The sequence below is a fragment of the Drosophila ficusphila genome, unplaced genomic scaffold, assembly GCF_018152265.1.
Source record: "Drosophila ficusphila isolate 14025-0441.05 unplaced genomic scaffold, ASM1815226v1 contig_198, whole genome shotgun sequence".
Lineage (NCBI taxonomy): Eukaryota > Metazoa > Arthropoda > Insecta > Diptera > Drosophilidae > Drosophila > Drosophila ficusphila.
Genome location: NW_025064092.1, coordinates 2,296,563 through 2,319,401, shown reverse-complemented (window position 1 = coordinate 2,319,401; position 22,839 = coordinate 2,296,563). Strand labels below are relative to the sequence as shown.

The window sequence follows — 22,839 nt, the reverse complement described above, 5'->3', positions numbered from 1 at the left end:
TAAATTGTCGAGTGCGGCAGTTAACTGGCTAAAACTAAGCCGGCAATCCATCAAATCGCACCGAAAGTGGGCAAGTGTATAAAAGCGCAGGCCGCAAATGTGCCAAATGAGAGGCTTTCGGTTTTCTATTAACTGTCAGCCGTTTAATTTACAAGCACTTTTCGAGCACCTCAGCCACAGCAGGCGGTCGGCAAAAAGGTGCTGGATGGAAAATTCGGTACTCGGTGTTCAGAGATGGCTTTTCCAAGGGATTTTCGGGGGTCTGGAGGCGACCAATAAATTAACAGGCAGACGAGAACGGAAATGAAATGTCTGTGTGTCGGTGGCGGAGATCGGAAGTGCGGTTTCACTGTGTGGGTGAGTGGGTTAAGTGGGTGGCCCAGTCTTGCCACCCAATCCCTGCCCCTTTCCCCTCTGCTCCCCACTTTTCCGGCCAACTGGCAACTGACATTTTCCTGCCTTCGTCCATTTCCATGTCGCATGTCAAGCGATGCGAATTCTAATTAAAATTTAATTGTTTACACTTTTCGGCCAACAAGCGGAAATGGGAGCGGAAGCGCCAAAGGCTTGGCCTGCACTGCAAGAAAAACTGATGTTGTAGGTGTTTTGACCCTTTGTGTTGAAATTAACAAACCTCTCCAGAAACGGAAACTCAAAGCAACAACGTAACTAATTATAAATTAGCAAAAGGTATTCGAATATTTCAAAATACAAATATTTATGTAATCATGCTATATACTCTTGATCATTTTATTTAAAAAAATTTTAATGTTTATTAGTAAAATAAACATAAAATCCTTACGCAATGCACTAAACTTTTATTTGAACGTTTTAAAAATCCAACAATTTGTTGACCTATTAAATCCTGATACTTAGGGGATTTTTTCCTATGGTCACCGCCCCCTCCGCCCACTTTTCCGTTGATTGTCCGAGGTTCAGGTCCGTGGCCATTAGCCCTAAGTATTGTCGTGCTTGGCGCGTTTAATTGTCGCTTGGCCTGATTTACATGGACGGCGACAAAAGTTCGCAAAACAAACAGCTGGAAAGGGAGGGGGAAGGGGGGTAATGCTTCAGGGGGAGGGGCGGGGTGGTAAGGGGGGGAGGAGGGGCACTGGTGTTTTCTTGGGGTCGGGGCAACTCGAACGTGCCTCGCATGCCAATGGAATGCTTATCAAAGTGTATAAAATTCATAGAAATTATGACGCGAGCGCAGAAAGTTGCAAGAAAAAGACGTTTGACGTTGACACAATGTTGTGCTGGTGTGTGTGCCTCTGTGTGTGCGTGTGTCTATGTGTGTGTGTGTGTGTAAGGAGGGGCAGGGAGGTGGGGGTGCGGCTAAGTTGTGTGCTTAAGCGTTTTATTGTCTTTAAGCTTCATTAAGTCAAATGGCGCAAACGTTTAGGGCAAATGAAAAGCACATCACGAAGCAACGAAATTAAAGCAGATTCCATCGCCATAGACAGCTTTTCAAATGTCCGAGACTTTGGCAGTTGCCCCAAGCAAATAATCTTCTTAATCTTGATTTCACCTAGGAAATTAGAAATATGTTAAGGACTCAACTTAATGGCGGTTTTCTTTTGAGAGAACGAAGGTAAACTGTCTTGTTCGTTGAGTAAAAGCTGTTTTACATTCGCTATATAAAATATATATAAAGAAAAGTACTTTAAATAACTTTTTATGTATTCTGCAATTTTCTATATATTATTCACTTAACTATTCACTGAAATCTTATTTTTATTTCCGCTCCGCAAGTTAACAAATTGTTTACATCAAACACTTAACTTGTGGTATATTTAGCAAGACTTTTTGTCTGGTAACTTTCCCCCGTTTTAGACCCTTTTCACTCTGTTAACCATTTACACTCGCCAACATAATGGAACACATCGTGGGAGTGTGGCAATTAAAAAGTTGTCGCCTAACGATAAACGCGCGAAATCGAGTTAGAGTGCTGCAGCAAATTAAATTAAACAGAAAACTTTGCCAAAAGGAGTCTTTGAAATTCCCCCACGGAGCAAAGAGCAAACACACTCACATAATATATGTATTTAACTCGTTACAAGACTAAAAATCACAGAGAATTTGGGGAATCACAGATAGGAATTTTGTCATCATCACTACCACCACGTGAGATTCTCCAGATTGCTCTGGTCTTCGATCCGCTTGAAGGAGGACTTCACACAGAGAACACAGCTCATGTTGAAAAAGGGGAACAGGAAGAATACGAGGGAGCTCAGGCTGCACATCCTGCGTTTTATCAGGACATCCAGCAGCAGGAAGAACCCATCGATTAGCACCGAGGTCGTTGACATCATCCTCCAGGGCAAAATGAACTGCGGCTTCATCTGAGCGGGAAAAACATTTTAGTTTTGGAGTGACTATTATTATTTTAAAAAAATTTGTGAAATACTTTTTTTTTGTCTTGGTTATTAATTACACATTTTTTTTTTAATTAAGCAAAAATAATATTACTTTAACTAGAAACCACCAACCATAAATACATTTTTTTAAATATATTTAAAAATATATAAATATATTTCTTTATACTGCTTAGGTAATTGTTTACTTTTACAACGTAAATATTAAAGAAATAATAAATAAAAAGGCACACTAATATTCCCTTTTTTGAGTTAAACAAAATATTATTAAGAGTTTAAATACTCACAAAAACCACGGCGTATAAAAGTAGCAACCAGGCGTTGATCATGAAAAAGTTACCGACGAGTCGAAAACGCCGCAACTGTCTGTCGCTGAAAACAGTGATGTCCCTTGGCTTATAAAATCGTAGTAGGTATTTTCCCTGACTTTCGAGGATGATTTCCAGAAACTCGATTATATAATGGAACTGCAAAAAAAGTAAGAGAGAAATTACTTACCATAAGCGTATATATACTTGGACAGGTATACGAGTATCGATCAACCAACTTACCGTACCAATGGCACTAATGGCGAGCACGTAATAAAACACGAAGGGGAACATCTCCTCGCAATTGAGAAGGGAGTTCATTACGAAATCCTCTGCCATGGTGACCTCCTCACATAATGGGGCTCTCCAAATTGAATAGAGTTCGCAGTTCCTGATCGAGACATCCAAATAAGAGCGTGAAAAGTAGCAAAGCAGATCGTTGATCCCGAGCACCTGGTACATGGTTAAAATCTGTAGAAGCGATTAATTCTAACAATTTGAGAGCAGATCTGAGGTGAATAGCAAACAGGAAAAAAAAGAGGAAAAAGATTAGGGCATTAAATCATGGCCAACTACTCGGGATGGACGAGGACCAAAGGACTAAGGGCTAAGGACCAAGGAACAAGGAGCAAGGAGCAAGGACAAGGACAAAAAGCGGACACGACGACGATGATGGCCGGTCTCCTTTGCCAGGATGAGAAGCTCGCTGCTCCTTCTGTCATTTGTGGCTGCTGGTCTGCTTCATTGGTTTTTGATTGTGTTTGGCTGCTTTATTTATTTATGGCCAATGAGTCCCAGTTCATTCCGAGGGGCGAGTTGCGGGGTTCGAGGTGCCGTGGTTGCCAAAGCTTTCATAAAATATTATATCTTGTTTTTACTCACCAAGCCGCACAGACACTCTGATATCCTGCACTCAAAAAAAAAACAACGAGGTGTAAAACTAAACCACACTCAGAACATATAGCTCTACAATCCCACTTTTGAGGCGGAAAAGGATTTTCAAAAAATTGTTTAACGCCAACAACACAACACAAAATTTGGTTTTTAAAAATGTTTTAATTTGTTGTTTTAACTTAAACGTTTCTTTGTTTTCTGTGTGCCAAAAAAGGTGTTTATAAATTTATGTTTTATAATGTTTTAACTATAACAAAAAAATACAACCTTTTACATCATAAACATGTGTTTACACAAAACCACAGTTGGCAATGATTAATTATTGGCATTAGTTTTCAATGCATTCATTTCTTTAAAAAAGAAGTTGGTCATAAAAAAATGATTTGTATTTTAACTGAATTATTTATAAATAATTTTTGTTAAATTATAAGGGGTGTATTAAAAATAGTGCATCACTTTTAAAGTCAATAGGATTGACATGTTTACCACATAAAAATTTATTAGGATTGCCAAAAGCTATACAAATTACCTAAAATTAGTTTTTTATGATAATTACAATTTAATTACATCCCAGGAATTTTGTCGAGTGTATCTATGTGTTTGCGCACATAAGCTTGGGCAACTCATGAAGAGCCTTCGCTCACAGCAAAGTTAAATTGCAAACAACAAGGAGAACAGGATGAGAAAGTGGAGAAAGCCGGCGCCAGCAGCAAGGAGCAAGGAGAAAGGAGCAAGGAGCTGCCAGAATCGAGCTGGGAATAGGGAGATGGGTTTCTCTCTTAGCCGGGCGGGAAAAGCCAGGCGGGAAAACCAGGGAGCGGGGGGAGGGGGAGGGGAAGGGGAAAAGCGGGCCAGGTCGTGTGGCGAAGTTCGCTGGCTTTTTGTATAACTTTTGATTAATAGAGCGACGACGAGGCTGCCAGGCAGCTGTCGTTGGCATAATTGCACCACACACACACACCACAACACCCCCTTCTTCTTCTTCTTCTTCTTCCACAACCCCCCTTCACTCCTGAGAACCTCTGACCCCTGAAAACCCCCCCGCCACCAACCCCCTTGATCCTGGCCTGCACATGACAACAACTTGGAGCTCTGAGCTGAAACTTCTTACGCTAAATTGATTCCGTTGAAAACAAGTGCCTGGACTAGTGTGAGGAAATGGAAAAGGATGTGAAGGAGGCGGGGGAAAAGTGAGGGGAAAGGGGGAAAAGGGGGAGGGAGGAAGGGGAAATGTCTAAAAAGGGTTTTGGGCAAATGTGCAGGACGAGTCGAAACAAAAAGCCCGTCGTCGTCGTCGCCGTCGTCTTCGTCGGGATAACAGACAAATGCACTTATGCAACGCTGCTGAAGACAACATAAAAACAAACAACTTTGCCCCGAAATGCTCCATCCGATTTCCATATGCCCAAGCCAAGACGGCTTCATCCCGCACTCACATCCACTTCCATTTCCATATTCGAGTTACTGGTAACCAGTTACCAGTTACCAGTTACCAGATAGCAGATACAAGATACAAGATACAAGATACCGAAAAACAACGAAACTACAAGCATATCAAAAATGCTGTAAGTTCGGTAGCAGAAGCACTAAAGCCAGGCTGTTACACTCGACTACATGGTATTCCTCTCATTTTTCCTCCCGTGACAGCGGATTAAGCTCGCTGAAAGCAAAAAATAGGGAAAGGGGAGGGTACTTCCCAGGTTGGGGGAATGATGAGGGTTTTTGGGGGGTTTTATCGCCTTAGCGACCCATATGATTCATGGCCCAGCTCTTCACTATTTATCCATCTTTTACCTCAGCTGATTACAACTCACCTCTTGCCACAATTTTTTTTATTTTTGCTTTTGTTTAACAAATAGAGTGGCGCAGCAAACACAATTTGCATGGCAGTTTTTTCTTTCTTTTTTTTTTTGCGGAAAATAAGGTAATAATTTAAATGATATTGAATTAAGGCCAGTTTAATGAAAAGGTTTGTAAATAAAGTTCCATACAATTTGCATACTTATTGTTGATGCCATGACTTTATGAAAGGCATCATATATTCCTCAATTATTTACTCTCTGTAGAATTAAATTTTAATTTAAGGTAAATTACAAACAAACAAGTCTGCTGAAAGGCTTTCAGCAATTGTCCCTCCAATCGAAGCTGAACACATTTGACGTTCGAAACATTTGAAAGTTTTCGGTGAAAAGTTTGGTTGGGATTTTTGCTTGATTTGCTCTGTGGTCAGGCCATTTAATTGCATTTGAGCTGCTGTCAGTTGTTCAGCACAACTAAACCGACATGGACATGGATTCCCATTCCGATTTGGATTCCGATTTGGACTCGGTTTCGGATTCGGATTCGGACATGGATTTGGACAGTCAACAGAAAACAGCGAACAGCGTAGAGTGAACATGGCAATTGGCGAAGCAGGGGCTTAAATCAAATTTAAAGCTGTGCTGTGTGTCCTGATAAATTATCCATGCATGCATATTATACGCGGAGGGAGGGGGAAGGTCCTGCACATGGCATAATGCATGCACACTTAAGGCCCGGGAGTGCCAGCCAAATGGCATGACAGAGACGGATGCTCGGCCAGATAGCGAGAGCAACAGAGAGCACAGCGGAGAGATTCAGAGCCCAGTATCCTGGATCCTGAATACTGAATACGGAATCCTGAATCCTCAGCCCTAACTCGCAAAAAAAAAATAATGCGGAGAGCAACCCAACCAGCCGACACATCTCATCTCAACTCGGAAAGCTTAGCAAAATACTTTCATAATAATCTTTATGGCACAACGAGGAAAATAGAAAAAAACCAGTGGGCAAAACTGTTGCCAAAAAAAAGGGCAAACGGAAAACACACGGCTAAACGAATTGCAGGGGGAGAAATTTCTAAGCAGAAATCTCTTCCGAACTTAAAAATTTCTTAAAAAAGTCTTTGGAATATTTTTGGGTTGAGTATATATTGTTTAGCTGTTTAAATTAAATTTTATACTAAATATATGAGAAATATGAAAATCAAAGTAAAGGTTTTTAAATAGCACCTTTTCATTTGTATTAACTATATATTATTTGCTTTAATAATTAGCTTGATTATAATTATATTATATGTGAACTCCCAAGATAGACACCATTAAAGCCACATAAAAATGTATTGTTATGAAAAGTATAGACATTTAAATCAATGCAACCCCTTATTTGTTGTACAAGTCAATGACATCACACCGATTTACATAACGACAATATATTAAATGCCGCTCCTTTGATATCATTCGATTTTTTTGCCGTGCTCGGCTCTCGCAGAAGGGCAACCAAATGGAAATTGCCAGGGGTGGGGCTTCCAAGGGGGGTACAACCGAATAAAAAAACAAGGTAAAGGGGGGTGAAGAGGGGAACGAAGTGCGCTGTACACTGTGATTTGGCTGCATGTTTTTGTTGCTATGCGCACTCCATGTAGTTGGTTTTTTATGAAGCCAACGGCTAGCGACCAAAAGGATGCTACAAAACCCGATCCCCTCGCACTTTTTATGGACGTAAGGCGGAAAATCCGGCAGAGGCGTTGGCAAAAAGGGGTGGGTGGTGGTGGTAGGTGGTAGGTGGAGGGGTGGAAATACGCTGCCAAGCTGCAGGATTTTCAGGTTTGACGTGTTTTTGTGAGATTAAGTTGCGATAATAAATCGCCTGCTTCCTGGGGAAGTAACAACTTACCCGGCAAATCCCACGAATAACTCAAATACGACAGTTTGCATTTCTTTTGCACTTTTGGTTTCTTTTCGTTTCCTGCTCAAACAAATAATCTGACGTTTCCGCAAAAAATATTATAATTTACTCGACAGGATTGTATGTGCAAGCGTTTACAATAAAATATTAAACTCTTTTTGAAAGCATTTCGGCTGAGTTTCTTTTATTGCAACCCATGAGTAATAATGCATTATATATTTGGATATTAAAGCTGATCTTACTACAGTTTCTACGATTTCTGGGGAACATTAAATTATGATCTAAAATAATTATCCTTAGTTTTAATATTAAATACGGGAAGCCACTGAGTTATACAGAAAAAGCACATGAAGTTGATCAATAAATATTTATCTGCTTAGTATAGCAATCTAATGATTTGTTTTGACCAAAAGAGCCTCGATTCAAGTATCTAGTTTTTGATCAATTCTGGCTGAGATATAATCCATATAGTATTATAGTCCGCAGATCGCTCAGTTGTCAGCTTTCGGTCAGTGTAGATGGGCTCAACTCCTTTTCGGGGCTGGCATTTTGTTTGTTTTTCCAAATGCCAAAAGCAAAGTTGGATTATGTAAGGCAAATATGTACGTGTGTGTATGGAGATAATACTGGCGAATATGGTGTCCGCTGAAGTGTGTGTATGTGTGTGAGAGAGTGTGCTTGGGGGTGTGTGTGTGTGTGTTGGCCCGGCCCAAAAGTTGAATGTGCTGCTGAAGCCGTGGCAAGGTGAGTTCTATATGCTATAATTTTTCTCCTCCCCAGCTTTTCTTCTTATTTTATTTTCTTTTTTTCCTGCGCCCAAGCGAAGGCGGAGGCGGCGAAGAAAAAGTGGGCGGGGCTGCTCTGCATGAGCTGGATTTAATAAATTCTAATGTTTGCTTACCTTGCCCGAAAGCCTTTCAACCTGAAACCGCACACAGACGAGCACATATGGCGGCAGGTGGTATTTGGATTGAAGGGGGGAGGAGTGGGAAAATGAGGGGGGGAATAGGGGGAAAAGGGGGGAAAAAGGGGGGTATTTTTCCCAGGGATAACAATGTAAGAAGCTAGCCAGCTGGAACCGGAGCTCGGCGCCACAGCAGATTTACTTTTATTGCAAATTGCAATTCTGCATTCTCGACTGCCTCGTAACCCTGTTTTTCCCCCCCTTCCCTGCTTTTCCCCCCTTTTCCCCTCTTTGAACCTCAAACCTCTCCTCAGGCCACATGATATAGACATTTAAATGAATGAATAGACAGATAGACAGAGGGAGCAACCGGGATCGTCCGGGAAATTCGGAGCCATATTCCCGGAGCTTCGGGGCTAATGTGCAATTGGAGTCGTCGGGTTGGCTTTTCTGCATTTCATAAGCGCACCTCCGCCTGTCCGACACAGTGACAGCCCGCTATGACGGACATAAAGCAGCCACTGAGTTGGCACAAATTGAAGGCAATGCCACTGCGGTGAATCCTGCATTTTCCCGACTGGGCTTCAATTTCAATGTAACCGGCGTTTTTGAAACTGATTACGCAGCTGATTGTTCACCGCACATAACAAGGTTTACTTTGTATGGATGCATGGGAATTACGGGTACACAAAAGCGGTAAAAATAAGAGAAATATATTATACAATCGCTCGCAGCGAAATGCAAAATATTCTCGTTGGAAATTTGATAATTTAATTGGGTTACAAAAAAAGTGAAAAACATTTTTTTGCCTATGGCGCCTTCAATTTCTAACAATGACTTTTAAAATATTCAATATTATAATTTAATGCATTGTATACTCATCGTGTAAATAAGGCAAAAAAAAAATGGTATTATTCAAGCACAAATTGAGAAATGAAAGAATTCATTTTCAAACCTGGTTATTTAAAAACTCTTGTTTAAATATTTTCTTTGTTAACTTTCACTTTAATAGTTTCACAACGCACACCACCTTTTTTCCCTTTAGGTTACCTTTTAATGAAACCTGTCAGAAATAATTTTAAAATAAATAAAAGTAAATTTCCAGAGCTCGCAATTTCGGTTTTTCGAGCACTCACTGTGGTTAAAACAAACATCCTGCCGTCTGAAAATGCATTTGCACCCGGGTAAACAAATGAAATGCCTTCAAGTCCTTTGCTTTTAATTAATAAGGCCATTTCTTTATTCCGGTTGGGCTGTGAAATTCTTTTTGGGGTTTGTTTTTGTTTTTAAGAAAACCGAGAAGAACTATCGAAACCAAGTCCAGAATTTCCACCACCGGCGATTCGAGTGCTGCTTGTTCGGTGGTGCAGCGGGTGGGGGAATCGATTGCGGCGGCACCACCGGCATCATCGGTGGTTCCCGTTCGGCCAAGTCGTCCACGTGATTCTGGGTGGCACGCAGCACACAGTTGCGGTACGCCTCCATCGCCGGGAAGCAGTTGCACGACCGGTTGCGGTGCGCCTGGAGGCAACTCTGCAGGCGGGCCGCCACATCCGCACACGGCTGCTCCACCACCTCCTTCAAATGCCCCTCGGCCTCCAGGAGCATCCGGTCGAACTCCGCCAGGATGGCCGCCGTCTGCCTGCAATCGAAATCCAAATCGAAACGGGGCAGGGAGTGCGTATTAATTATCGGTTAGTTGGGTTTAGCGTGCAAAGGGATTCGCTTTCCAATTAAGCCAAAGGACCTTCAAATAAGGTATTATTTTCGCAGCCAAAGTTCGGCTCTTGGTTCGAATAATGACCTAATTAATGTGTTGCAATGGAGCTTCTGTTCATTAGTTGTTCGTAATATAATGAAAACATAGCAAGCAATCGGTAATTACTTTCACGGCCGCAAGAAGCTTAAATCTTAAGGGTTCCATGAATGCATTATTGAGGCTTTCGAAATATTAACCACATTTTGTAATATTTTAATAGGCCTAGCTTTCTTAGGCTTGTTAATCTTTTTAATAACCTAGAAAGCACAAAATGTGTTTCTCTAATTTTGAATGCTTAAATCATAAATTGAGAAAATTTCTTCTTTTTGAAATACAAAATATTAAAATAAATTATTTCATATAAAAAATTTATAATTTGGTTTACCCAAAATATTATCATAAAATTGCTTGCATTTTTAAAATCCAAAACAAAAGTAGAAATGTTAAAATTAAAAAATAAATATTAGGTAATGTATCTAAATCTAATCTGAAATGTCGTTGAAACAAAATAAGGGATTTTTGTTTACACAAAATTGGCTGGCTGCAGTTCTATCTCAAAAAAAAACATGATTATATACTGCTTATCAATTTCTGATAATGGAAAACCTGTTAAGATACTCACATTGCCTGTATGTCCTCGGTGGCTGTGACTATATAGCCCGATTTCGATCGTCGTCTCACCAGCCTGGGAGGTTCCATGGAAATGGGTTTCGGTTGGGGCCTGCTCTCCTGCTTTCCTTTCGGTTGACCATCTGCAGGTGAAGGTTTGTGATCCGTTTGCCTCGGCGACTCCTTTTCCTTTCCCGAGTTTTCCGAGTGTTCCGCCTTCTGCGCAACCCCCGCCCCGCCCTTTGCCCCTGCGGCTCTGGCCACGCCCCCAGCCCCGCCCCCTTTGGCACGCATTTCACCGGCCAACTTGGTGTCCATTTGGTGTGTGCAGTGTGGAGTGTGTGTGGAATGTGTGTGAGTGTGTGTGTGTTGGGATTATCCCGGCTAGAATTGCTCAGTGTGTATTTTGTGGCTTTGTAGCACTGGCTTGAACCTCTGAACTGTGCTGTTATGGTGTTGCCTTTTTTTATTTTTCGTTAAACAGATAAAATTTTCATGGCTAGAGATTTGGAGTTGCTAAACTAAGTGGGAAAGTGAAACAGTTCTGTTTGTTCTCTGGAAACTTATGACTTAATACGCTTGGGTAATAATAAAGGGACATGTTTATCTTTTTCCTGATTGTAAATGTATGCATTTCTAGTATGCAAGGAGTAATTATTAAAACAAAATAATTGTTAGCTTGCATAAATCAATTTAAATTTTATTGCAGATTTTTATTTCTTAAAATTTTTATGAGTAGGGTAACATTCGTAACAAAAAACAATAAATTCTGTAAAAAATTATTATATTAAAATTGTAAATTGAACAAGAAAGGAGGCACAAAAAGGAAGACAAACTTTACTTTTAAATTCTTTTGTGTTTAAAATATTCATCATTTTTTAAACAACTCGAAATTCAAAGAATTTCCTAGCCATGCCCCCCTGTGATCGACCATGCAATTTAAATTCCAATGACACTTTGATCCCATCTCATCAGCGCAGCTGTAAATTTTTAAGCATTTTGACCGAGGGTCCTGGCGAAAATGCCTTTTCAGGTGATGATCCACAATGTAGCAACCCCTCACCCCTCACCCCCACATCCCACTTTCCTCCGGGAAATGCCACCTTTTGGCCGGGGAATTTTTGCTTAATTGCGCATTAGAGGGAAAAGTTTTCCTGTTTCCTGCGAATGGCCACAACGCAACACATTGCGAAAGTTCGGCCAGACAATTTGACGATGTTCCTCGGACACAATGTCCGCCGGTCCGTCAACTGCAGGCATTTCTCCCCCATCCAACTCCTGCTCCATTCCCATTCCCAACTCCAACTCCGACTGCATCAATGTCCGGATCCGGGAGACGCCCACTAATCAACCAAAAAGCAAAAGCAAAAGCAACAGCAACAGCAAAATGCGATGGCTACAGGTGCACAAAAACTTCTCCAACTCCGAGGGGGCATAAAAAAGTCAACGAAGAAGTTTTGTTGTTGTGGCTGGCATTTCGTTATTGGAATTTTCATTGGCCACAAAAATACTTTTTCGATTAAACTTTAACGGCGCGTAAAATGCGAGGCCGACGACGACGACGCCAAATGGCCGGAAAAATGCCGAAGTCACCGTGCAGGTTCCAATGCCAAATCAGAAAATGATTAATTACAGAATGTTTTGGGGAGTGGGGGGATTTTGGGCATCCCAGGATACCCAGGATACCCAGGATCTGGCTGCGTGGCCTGCCAAATGCCAATTAGCGGAAATATTTCACGTGGCCGACGTCGTCGACTAATGGAAATAAATTAGTTTCGCCTTCCCTTTTTTTTTTCGGCGGCCAAGGGCCCCATATCAAAAATGTTAAATACGCATCGCCATGACGGGGGCGAAAGAAGAAATTCGGACTCGGTTCGAATGGAAAATGGTTGGGGAAATCAGCGCCTTCGGCAAAAACTGAGCAACTGAACCCCAGCTGCTCGTTAACGGCTGCGGAAAACCCTGGGAAAAAGCCGATGCAGCCGCAGTCCACTATCCACATCCGCATTGTTTTCGGGGCCCAAGACAACCAACTTGGCTATAATCTGGAAAATTTACATAAGCTAAATTTAACTGAAGAAAATTCCCTTTTTTTTAACATTTTCTGCTCAAAAATCAGATCATTTCAACGTCACTTTCAACAAATTTTAAATATTTTCTGTAGGGTAAGAAACAAGCTTTAAAGAAATAAACTTTCTATCAAACATGTATATGTGAAAAAAAAGTGGACTAAGATAGAATTGAACCAGTTTTGTATGAAGATTACCCATTCAGCTTACATTTTGGTCATTGATTATTCATACATTTTTTGCATTTTTACTTAATTGCGATTTACTTTAAAGCTTTTAAAATGTTGTTAATATTTTGTAAGCTATGAAAAATTACTGAAATACAGCCAATGTAAAATTGTTTCAAAAACTTACGTACCAAAAAAAAAAAACAGGCGTGCCGCTTAAAATAATCTAGCGTTTTCCGAAATTTGTAATCCTCGACTCAGCTGTTTTTTGGCGGCATAATCCGCAGTTGGCAACACTGTTGCAACAAGCTATAAACTTCATTTTGGCCAACATTTAGTTTCGCATGGCCAGAGTGCGTGGAACCCCAAGGTTCCGAAGCCAGGCGATATCAACATGCTGGCATTAATTCCGGTCCGGTTTTTGACCAACTTGGCCAACAGCGGGCGTTTTAATGGCCACGCCCACCGCCCACGCCCACCAACATATTTAGTTCGGTTCATGATCAGGCTGGAAAAATGCTCTCGTACACAGGGATTACAATCAGCATGAAAATCAAGCGTCAAAAAGTTTTTACCACCACGTAATCCGCAGCAGTTTTTCATCTTCAGCGTCGGCGGCATGCGAGTGGATGTGCCACGCCCCCCGCCCCCCGTCCATCGGCCACATCCTATAGCCCTTTTGGCCTTGGCAGTGCCAGATGGGCAAAGGGAACCGGAGAAGGCGAAAAAGATGGAGGAGATGGAGCTAGCAGCTTCAGCATTAGCCGAGCACGTTCAACTTTCCAGTGGCACGCGAAACCGCACAAAATGTCGCCTCCCCACTTGCGAACCTCTTACTTCATCACACTCACTCGCACTCGCGGGTTTCCCCTTCCCCACCCCCTTCCCCTCCTTCCTTGCACTCCACCCGAAACTCCAACACCCCCACCGCCCTTTTCAGCCCAGTCATGCTCGGCGAATTTTTCGCACATTTTTTGCCCTTTTCTTTTTTATTTGGTACCTCATTTGGTACAAAAGCATATAGGGTTCATTAAAACAATCTATTTGAGCTCAGGATTTCGCTTAGATACAATCAGAATTTTTAGAAAGCTTTAAACACTTAATTATTGGCAATTCCTTTTGTCACAAAAAAAAAGCGATCTTAAGACAAGTAATCTATAAAAATAAAACATGTCACGTTACCGAAATATTTTGTATGGTATTAAAATTACATTTTACAAAACAAAAAAAAAGAAACTAATTACTGTGATACTTTTTAATCAGAATATAAAAATGTAGACAAATATATTAAATAAATAAAACTTACAATAAAACATGATCTAAGAACCCTACTTTGAATTCGTACATATTTATTACGTTTCCAAAAAAATAAATAAATGCCCATACCCTTAAGAACTCAACTTCCAATCTTTATTAAGATTGTGTGACAATTAGGTTGAAAGAAACAAATATTAATATTGCAATCCTTTTCCAACTATAATTCACTTGGGATTGCTATCTCTTTGATAGTTTTTTTGCAGTAGAATCGCACCTATTTCAAATCAAACGAAGCCATTCCATAGTTTTATGGGGGATCGTAAAATAAAAGAATCGCAGTGCTGGGTATTTTATGTGTGGCAAACTCTTTTATGGTTTTTCTCATTTCTCTATTTTTTTTTCTGTTTTTGCCCTTTTTTTCTGCGGTGGCTGTTGGGCGATGTGCACTGGCTTCACTCGCTATATTTTTCAGCATATAAATTTTCGTTCAAGTTGAAAAGTTTCACATACTCCTGTCACGTAACGCGCAGTGGGGTCGGAGGTCCTGGCTGAAAGGACGATTGGGTGGTGCGAGTGGTTACTCGCTGGTGGGTGGGTGGTTGAGTAAAGGGAAGAGTGTGGTGCGGATCGCGGAGCTGTCAGCGGCGTGGGTCGCGTGCTGAGCTGAGGTCATGCCACGCCGGAGTCCGAGTCGCTAATTTATGGCCTGACATTAGAATGCAATCATATTCACTTAAAAAAGTGCATAACTTTTGGCTCCTGCCGCTCCCCGACTTACGCTTGTCATCGCCGTTGCTGCTGTTGTTGTTGTATTTGTTGCTATAAAGTTGCTGTTGCAACACTGCCAGCAACACTAACCTCGTTGCACTTCGGTTCGAATAACTTTTATTGCACTTGAGCTTAATTGCTGTACAAATTGCTGCTAATCGCGCGTGTGTTGCGTGCAGTTTGAGGTTGGGTTGCCCTCGCCATTTCCGCTTCCGTTTGGCCAGGTGACGTGCGGCGTTGCCACCTAGTTGGACGTAACTGCGGAACTGTACTAAAGTTATTTCCGAGATTAATTGCTGCATTTCGAATTCATCGAGCTCGTGGGAATACACTCCAAGTGGAAATGGCATTGGCCTGCAATGGGATATTAAAGGAGTCCGGGAGTCAATTGGATTATTTACAGCTGAAACAATAATCAGTATTCGCAAGTTTATTGTGGATATTTTGAAAGTTGCTTTATAGTTTTTTCATAACAGTTGACTACATAATTATTTACTTAACCTGCAACATTAACAACATAAATTCGACGTGTATTCAGGCACATTAATTATTATTTTAAATGATTGATCGCTTAACGCGCCGACCATTGAATGATAACAAAGGAATTGCGTGACTTATTCCCCCTGAGCACGTAGTTTGGTTTTGATTGCCTTAATTAAACATAAATTGATTTGATGGATTGCCTGTTCATCATTTTGTTTAACACTTTGTTAACATATATTCGTATATTTTTTCAGGAAAAACCCTAAAGTGGTTTCATACCTCTGGATCATTAGGTAAACCGCCAGATTTTCAACTCACAAAAAGTAACGAATCTTTTTTTTTTTTTTTTCTCCCCAACGGACAGCGATATCACCTAGCTTAAAAATCCCAACTGCCAACTTAACCCGGCCATAAACGGGAAAAGCCGCAAAAAAGCGAAAAGAAAAAAGGGGGGACCAAAATCAAATAAATAAATCTCATCATAAGCATGCATATGCAAATGAATAAAATCTAAACCAAAAAGTGGAAGCCGGCGGCAGCGGCAGCAGCGGCGCCACTGACCCGTAACATGTGTCGTCCGTCCCAGTGGACACGCCCACTTTCATCCCAAAAAGGGGCGGAGGATATATGCAAGTGTATGTGTGTGTGTGTTGGGGAGTGTGTGTATGGGTGGGTGGCTTGGATGTGAGTGGTGGGCTGACTGGTTGGATGTCCTGGTGTAACATAAGCCGCAAAAAGATTTTCGACAACGGGCGCCGGCAAAATGTGAAAACCAAAGAATTATTGCCTTGTCGCCTGTCCCTGACCTGACCCTCTACCGCTTCTCCACCTCCCCTCTCCTCTCTCCTCTCTGCTCCTCCCTTCCCCTTTCCTTTCCCCCTCTCCGCTCTGCCGCTCCACATGGCCGGTTGGCATAATCTTTGTGCCAACGCCAGCCGCCGACGTCGGCGTCATCGTGTCCCCAGGCTGCCAACCAGTTTACAGTTTTGCAGCCGACAGAGAGGTGCTGACAACCTGGTTGTTTTCAAGCCAGCCAAATGGATTTCTGTTATGAGATATTTCGGTTTTTATCGGAATTTATTACTTTTGATCCTAAGCCTTTCTGGAAATTTCAACTTCAATAACCATGTATCAAATTGTTAGTTCATAATAATCCTTAATCCCATTAAAATTATTAAATATATGGTGAGGTGGTTATTCCTTTTTCTAATAAAGATGAAGAAGTGCTTAATAATAAAACATATATTTAAACTTTGATATAAATAAGTACGTACTTACCTTAAATAACTTTTTATACAATTTAAATGTAAGATTACTAAAAGATTTTGAATATTAACGTAAAAGCTAATTAATCCTATTAAATAATTTGAAACAGTTTGGCAACCGCACCCTTTTTAACAACATTTACTATAAAACTCATTAATGATCTAATAAATTAGTTATGGTAAAGGTTTCTGTTTATTAAATGGTACATTGCATTTGGCTTTTCCCAGGCTTTCTCTGGCTCATTCTCTCGCTTTCTCCGCTCCTTTCGCACTGTTTTTGCTGTTGATGATGTTGTTCTGCCCTGCATGTGTGTGCGTGGGTTGCCTTTGAGTGTGTGCCAGTCTATGTGTTGATGTGTGTGTGTGTGTGTGTGTCGGCGTGTATGTGAGGTGTTTGGTTAAGCACATAATTAATACGAAATTTGATTGCCTCTGCCGCGTTGGGACCGGAAGTAGAAGAAGAAGAAGCAGAGCCAGCAGCACCGGATGCGGGTGAACTCCCTCCCTCTCTTTCCCCCTCATACACTCTCTTTGTGTAAGTGGATGTGTGTGTTTGTGTGTGTGGGTGGCTGTATAAGTGAAAGTCAAATTAAAGTAAACTCGACTTGGCAACCACCCAACCACCCACCCACCGCTGCGGTTTGCCGCTTAAACGCTTGCGGTTTAATTAATCGACTCATAGCTGCATATCGCTGTCTCTTTCGCACCGACCCCGCCCCCTCCCCCCTCGTGCCACGCCCTTTTCGAGTGACTTCCTGTCGCTGCGGTTTTCCAGCCCCTTTCGTTTTTCCCCGCCAGCTGGCTGACTGGCGAAAAAACCCCTTTTGTGTCTGACTGTTGACGCTTTTTAATAAGTTGGCCAAGGCCTCTTCGCTCCATCTCCGTTCCTTTTCGACTGAAAACGGGCAGATAAAAAACTTTAACTTTTGGCCGGAGCTCGCTGGCTGCTTATGGCCGAAAATAAATCAAGCACCAAACTACTTTGGCCCGGAATGATTAATTAACTGCATTTTGTGCTCGACCACGTCCGATGGCCCCGACCATTTCCAGCCATCCCCCAACCTTTGACCCCAACTACAGGGGAGACTCGCTATCAGGAACATTCTTTCGGCTCAATTCTAAATTAAAATAGTACATTTACTTTAAGAATTAAAACACTACACAAATTTCATTAGTAAACCGTATTTTTCTAGTGAAAAGCGTCTATATCTAGCAATAGATTTCCATGTTAAATTAAAAGCTTTGGATTTATTATTTCTTGAAACCTGCTCCACAAATTTTGAATTATTTTTAGGTAACATTTTTATTTAAGTCATTTTCAAAAATAGGAAATACATTTCTTTATTTACTTCAGATTTTAAAGCTTAATAAATGACTTCATTTATGCATATTTAAATTTACAACATTTTTATCCATAAAGTTTTTGCTTTGATTTTTTCCATTTTGCATTTGCAGAAATATTACACTTATTTGTTATTAATTTATTTTACTTTGTACTGACTTGTTTGTTCTTTTTATACCAAATAAGAATAAACAAAAGATTTTCCACATTATATCTTTAAAAACCCACATCAAAATGAAGTCATAAAATGGACAGCAGCTCGATAGGAGGCTCCACTGTGCCCATAGAATTACATATAGCTGCCAATGGTCTGTGGGCGCCAGTTGAACGTCTGCGTTAAGATATTATTAATGTGCTTGTTAGCATTGGCCGCTGTAACTGGCCCGCTGTCCAAGTGGCATGAATTATGTGCGCTTTTTGCGCCCGTTGCCATCACAATTAACCGTAAGTGAGGAGGCGGAGTAGCAGTTGGAATTGGAGTTATGGTTGGAGTTGGAGTTGGAGTCCTTCAGACAGGCCATCATCCTTGGCCAAAGGATAATGACATTCGCAGTTATAATCCGGCATTGTTCAAGTGGCCAACTGTCGGTTGACTTTGGAGTGCAGCAAGTGGACTTTAGGCAAACAATTGATGGAAGGGCTTGCTGTCAATGGATAAATCCCCCTGATCTGTAACGCCCCCTCCCCCTTCCCCTTTCCCCCTTACTTTCCCCTTTCTCCTTGGCAATTAACGGAATGTAATCTCTCAGTAGATTAAATGCATTTATGGGGATTCAATTCAATTGTCTTCTGCACTGCAACAAGAAATCATTGCTTATATGCGTGGTTGCTGCTTAATTGACTTCAGGTTTCGGCAACACAATCCTGATGTAGTTTAATGTTTTTCCGTTACTGTTTTTACACTGTTTACTAATTGGAAATTTGGCAAAACAATGGGAATTATCAGGAAGTTAATTGGGTTTAGGCTTAGGAAGCCAAGGTATTGAAAAGCCATAAAGCAAACTCAATTTGAAGCTGAAAATACATTTAATCAGCTTTAGAAGGGGTTATATCAAAGAAGTTGATTTTCTGAAGTTGATGTCTTAATAATGTTTAAATAGAAATCACAGCCGACATACTCTTAAGAGTTCATATGCTGAAAATAAGAAAACGCAAATAATTAAATCCTTTCCTTTTCTTTTACTTACCCTCCTTTCCTTATTTGCTGATGATATTTTCGCTGCCATTTTTCCATAGATTAATCAGACCGACAATTGAATTTTTCGGGCAGGGCAAAATGCTCGATAGTTGGCCATTGTACTGAGAAATCCAATTAGTGCTGGCGGCCAAGGATGTGTGCACCGACCAAGACCTCCGCCCAAGACCCCCAAAAAACCCACAAAAACCCCCCGAAAACCCGGCGGATAATAAGCAGCTTAAGCTCCGGCAGTCCGGCTGCGAATGCTGAACTCCGCAGTCCGGAGTCCGGAGTCCGGAGTCCTTAGTACCGTATTCGATAGTACGTTTTCCGGGCGAAACGAATGTGGGTGGAAAACTTGTTAACGCCAAATTCGAAGCTGGAAAAGCTGGAGAAAGAAAAAAAAAGGGAGCGAGCGAGCGAGCGAGCAGCGAGCATTATACAGATTGAATTGAGACGTTGGGCGATGGAGATTTCCCCCAGGTATCCAAAGGAGGAGCAGACGGAGCAAACGGCAGACGGGAGGAGCTCCACTTCGATATTGGCAAGCAGCAAGATGCTCAGCCATTGTGTAAGCCAAAAATGGCAGCTCTCGATATGATAATGATACAATTTCGATGAAGCTTAACAGGGATTAGGCAGCGCCAGCAGAAGATACACACACACACTCGCATAGAGAATAAGATACACAGATACACACTATATAAGCGAAGGATGAACGATGATGGCAACTAATTGGCCAAGAGTTCGTTCATCTGGCTCCCATTTCCAGTCTCTGGCTTTTCCCCCACTTTTCCCCGCTTTCCCCTGCTTTTGCCCACTAACCAAGTGGCAATCAACCATAATGCCAGCCCGTTGCAAGTGACAATTTATTAATAAACAGCAGAAACAAGAGCCCAGGACGTTGGCAAAAGGAGCGACTGTCAATTACCAGTCGGGGCTATAAATTGCATGTCAGTTGCTGGGGAACTGGGAAGCTGGAAAACTGGGAAACTCCCTTACCAATATACCCAATGCTCCCCGAATCGAAGGGAGTGCGCTGCGTTTAATGGGCCCGATAAATTCCACAGGCTGTCAGGGGGGCCAAAAAGGATGGGGACAAGGATGTGGACAGGGATATGTAGATGGAGATGGAGATGGAGTTCGATATGGAGCCGAATCTCTGCAAGGAGCGGATGTTCGTTCACCTATCGATTGACAAACGGCAGTTGAGGAAGACTAACGATCCATTGATCTGCCATCAATCGCTGGACTTCGCATTTTATTTTTATTAACTAGGAATTGGGTTCAAGAAGCTAAGTTTATTGCCCTTTTGTGGGTACAGCTTTGGGTTTTCAAAAAGATATAATGTAAATTTCAATACAGTTTACAATATCATAATAATCAATACATAAATGTAACAAAGTGTTTAATAAAAAATTCATTTTTTGATTTATACAATAAATTCGATAAAGATATATAACACAATTGAGGAATTTAGGGATTTTTATCTTAAAAATAAATAAGGGAAAGGGATGTAATGAAAAGGATGCCATCAATGATTTTTTAAGAAATACAAATTGAAAGTGCTTCCGTTATAAGTTAAGAGCGCCATAGATAAAAAAAAAGAAAAAACAAGATGGCAGGGGGCCTCAAAAGCAATTCGTGGAAGTAGCCATTCAATTTGCGGAAATTGAGCGACGCTGAGCCCAGTGTGACCAGGCCACTCAGTGCGGCAGCAGACAGCGTGGCCAGCGTCAGAGGACAAACACAATCAAAGCCCAAGCGCCAAATGCGAAATCAAATTAAGCAAAGTGCGCAAACATTGATAAGGCAGTCGGGCAGATTGAGGACTTTGCAGCCCGTGGCCTCCGACTGCAGCCGCATTTCGAACCGAATGCAGCCGGAAAACTCGCAGGACGAAGAAAAGTCAGGTCTGCGGGCAAACAGGGTCGCGGAAAGCAAAGGGAAAGCGATGGGAAGGCGGAGGGAAAGGGGGAGTGGTAGGAGCCACAACCGCAACCGACAAAGGGAAAGTGGCGGGGCGTACGGGTTCTTTGGGTTGTCAACTGTAAAGTAGGGTAGATTACATTGCTTTGAATGATGCCACCAGCCAAGGAGCGAAGATTCCGGAAAATGCCAACCGGAATGAGGGGGAAAATGATCTGAAGACTCGACCTCTTCGATGCCTATTGTCCATAATCAATCGATGTCATTTGACAGATAGCTTTGTGGTCTCGTATTCAAATTCATTTTATTTTATAGAAATCCTTTTTATTTCATTTAATCTTTAATCGGTCTGTGTCCCATTAGATATACCCCTTTTGAAAATACGAGATAGTGCTGCTGGTCGTGGCGCCAGTCCAAAGAAAAATCAACAGAGAAAGGAAACAGTCGAAAGGAAGGGTGAACGGAAGAAAGGCGAAGGGGAAAGTAGTGTAAGAATGGCAAGACATCGTCTTTCGAATAGACAAAACCAAAGGACAACGCACAACTAGCTGCAACAAAAAAAAAAAAAAAGAATGAACTAGAGGTTGGCTTCTCACAATCGAATTCCTAACTACACTCGCCAGTTGTTGAGTTCAAATCAATATAAAATGGGATTTGTAATGAAGTAAGATTAAAAAATAATATAACACCTTTTATCTATTACATATAAATTCAAGGGAAAGTATTATTCAATTATTAGTTATATTAAATTCTATATACAAGTATGATTTTTTATACCTAACCCAAGTATTTTTTGGTACTTTCAGAGCATTAAACAATCGTCTTGTTCAAAGGAAACGGATACGTTTTGGTGACATTCTCCGGAGTCTGCTGCTTCGGACCCGGACTTGCACTGGCCCAGTAACTCGAGTAATTGGTAGCACGACCGCCCCCGTTCCGCTACTGCCCCTTCACCCCTCACCCCCTGTATTGAAGTCACTCCCCCCTCTTGGCCACACCCCTGACAGCCCGTCGTCATTGCCATTGCTCATCTTCAGCACTGTGTGGCCCGCAAATGTGTCTTTGTCAGTGCGTCAGTGGAGCGTGCCGCGTTGCAGTGCCAGGAGGTCACCCCAGCGTTCGGGGAGGTCACCACCCCAACACCACCCACACACCACTGAACCACACACACACACTCACACACACACAGACACCATTGAAGCACCCATCCCCCCATCGTCACCACACATCTGTGTGGGTTGCACGCAAATGCTTTGGCATATCAAAAGTGAAACTTTGACATATAATTTCTCGCATGGATTTTCACTTTGACGGCATAAACGACGACAATGGCACATGCCTTTTGTTAAGCCCGGCAAATGAAAAGGGGAATCCGAATGGGAATCCGAATGGGGATGCGGATGGGGATACGGATCTGGATCTGAATTCGAATCCGGCCTAAACTTGCCTCTTTGGACGGACGGGTTGAGCGAGCAATCCGTAAGATTGTGCTGGCAACGCCTTCCTTTGGGTGGCGATACCATCCATCGGCATCAGCATTGGCATCGGCATCATCAATTCAAACGGCTGGAGCTGCCTTCCCGTTGTCATCCGAATTGATGGGCAGCCAGCCAGGTGGCAATCTCTGCCCAGCGAATGGAATGGATATGGTTAAGTGTGCCAACGATGGGTTGCTTTCGGCTTGCCACTGCAAGTGCCTTCGTGTTTCCCCTTCAAACCCCCGAAAATGCTGCACTCCCGAATGCCAAGCTGGTTTTTTGAGGCCCATCGCGTTAATAGTGTTAGCCAAGAAATTAAGTAAAGGTTTAAGTAAAAAAAAAACAAAATA

At 41.8% G+C, this 22,839-nt stretch overlaps 2 protein-coding genes across 2 annotated transcripts; both read right to left on the bottom strand.

The window, feature by feature from the left end:
• Nucleotides 1-2,023: 2,023 nt before the first annotated feature.
• LOC108094580 lies at nucleotides 2,024-3,202 on the bottom strand. Its single transcript, XM_017195197.1, has 3 exons — nucleotides 2,927-3,202; nucleotides 2,663-2,842; nucleotides 2,024-2,342 (listed from the first exon to the last, which is right to left on the bottom strand). The coding sequence occupies exons 1-3, from the start codon at nucleotides 3,143-3,145 to the stop codon at nucleotides 2,115-2,117; spliced, it is 627 nt and encodes a 208-aa protein (XP_017050686.1). The 5' UTR covers nucleotides 3,146-3,202; the 3' UTR covers nucleotides 2,024-2,114.
• Nucleotides 3,203-9,394: 6,192 nt separating this feature from the next.
• On the bottom strand, nucleotides 9,395-11,096 carry LOC108094574. The gene is made up of 2 exons (XM_017195191.2): nucleotides 10,568-11,096; nucleotides 9,395-9,828 (listed from the first exon to the last, which is right to left on the bottom strand). Exons 1-2 carry the CDS (start codon nucleotides 10,870-10,872, stop codon nucleotides 9,492-9,494), a joined length of 642 nt encoding a protein of 213 aa, XP_017050680.1. The 5' UTR covers nucleotides 10,873-11,096; the 3' UTR covers nucleotides 9,395-9,491.
• Nucleotides 11,097-22,839: the final 11,743 nt, after the last annotated feature.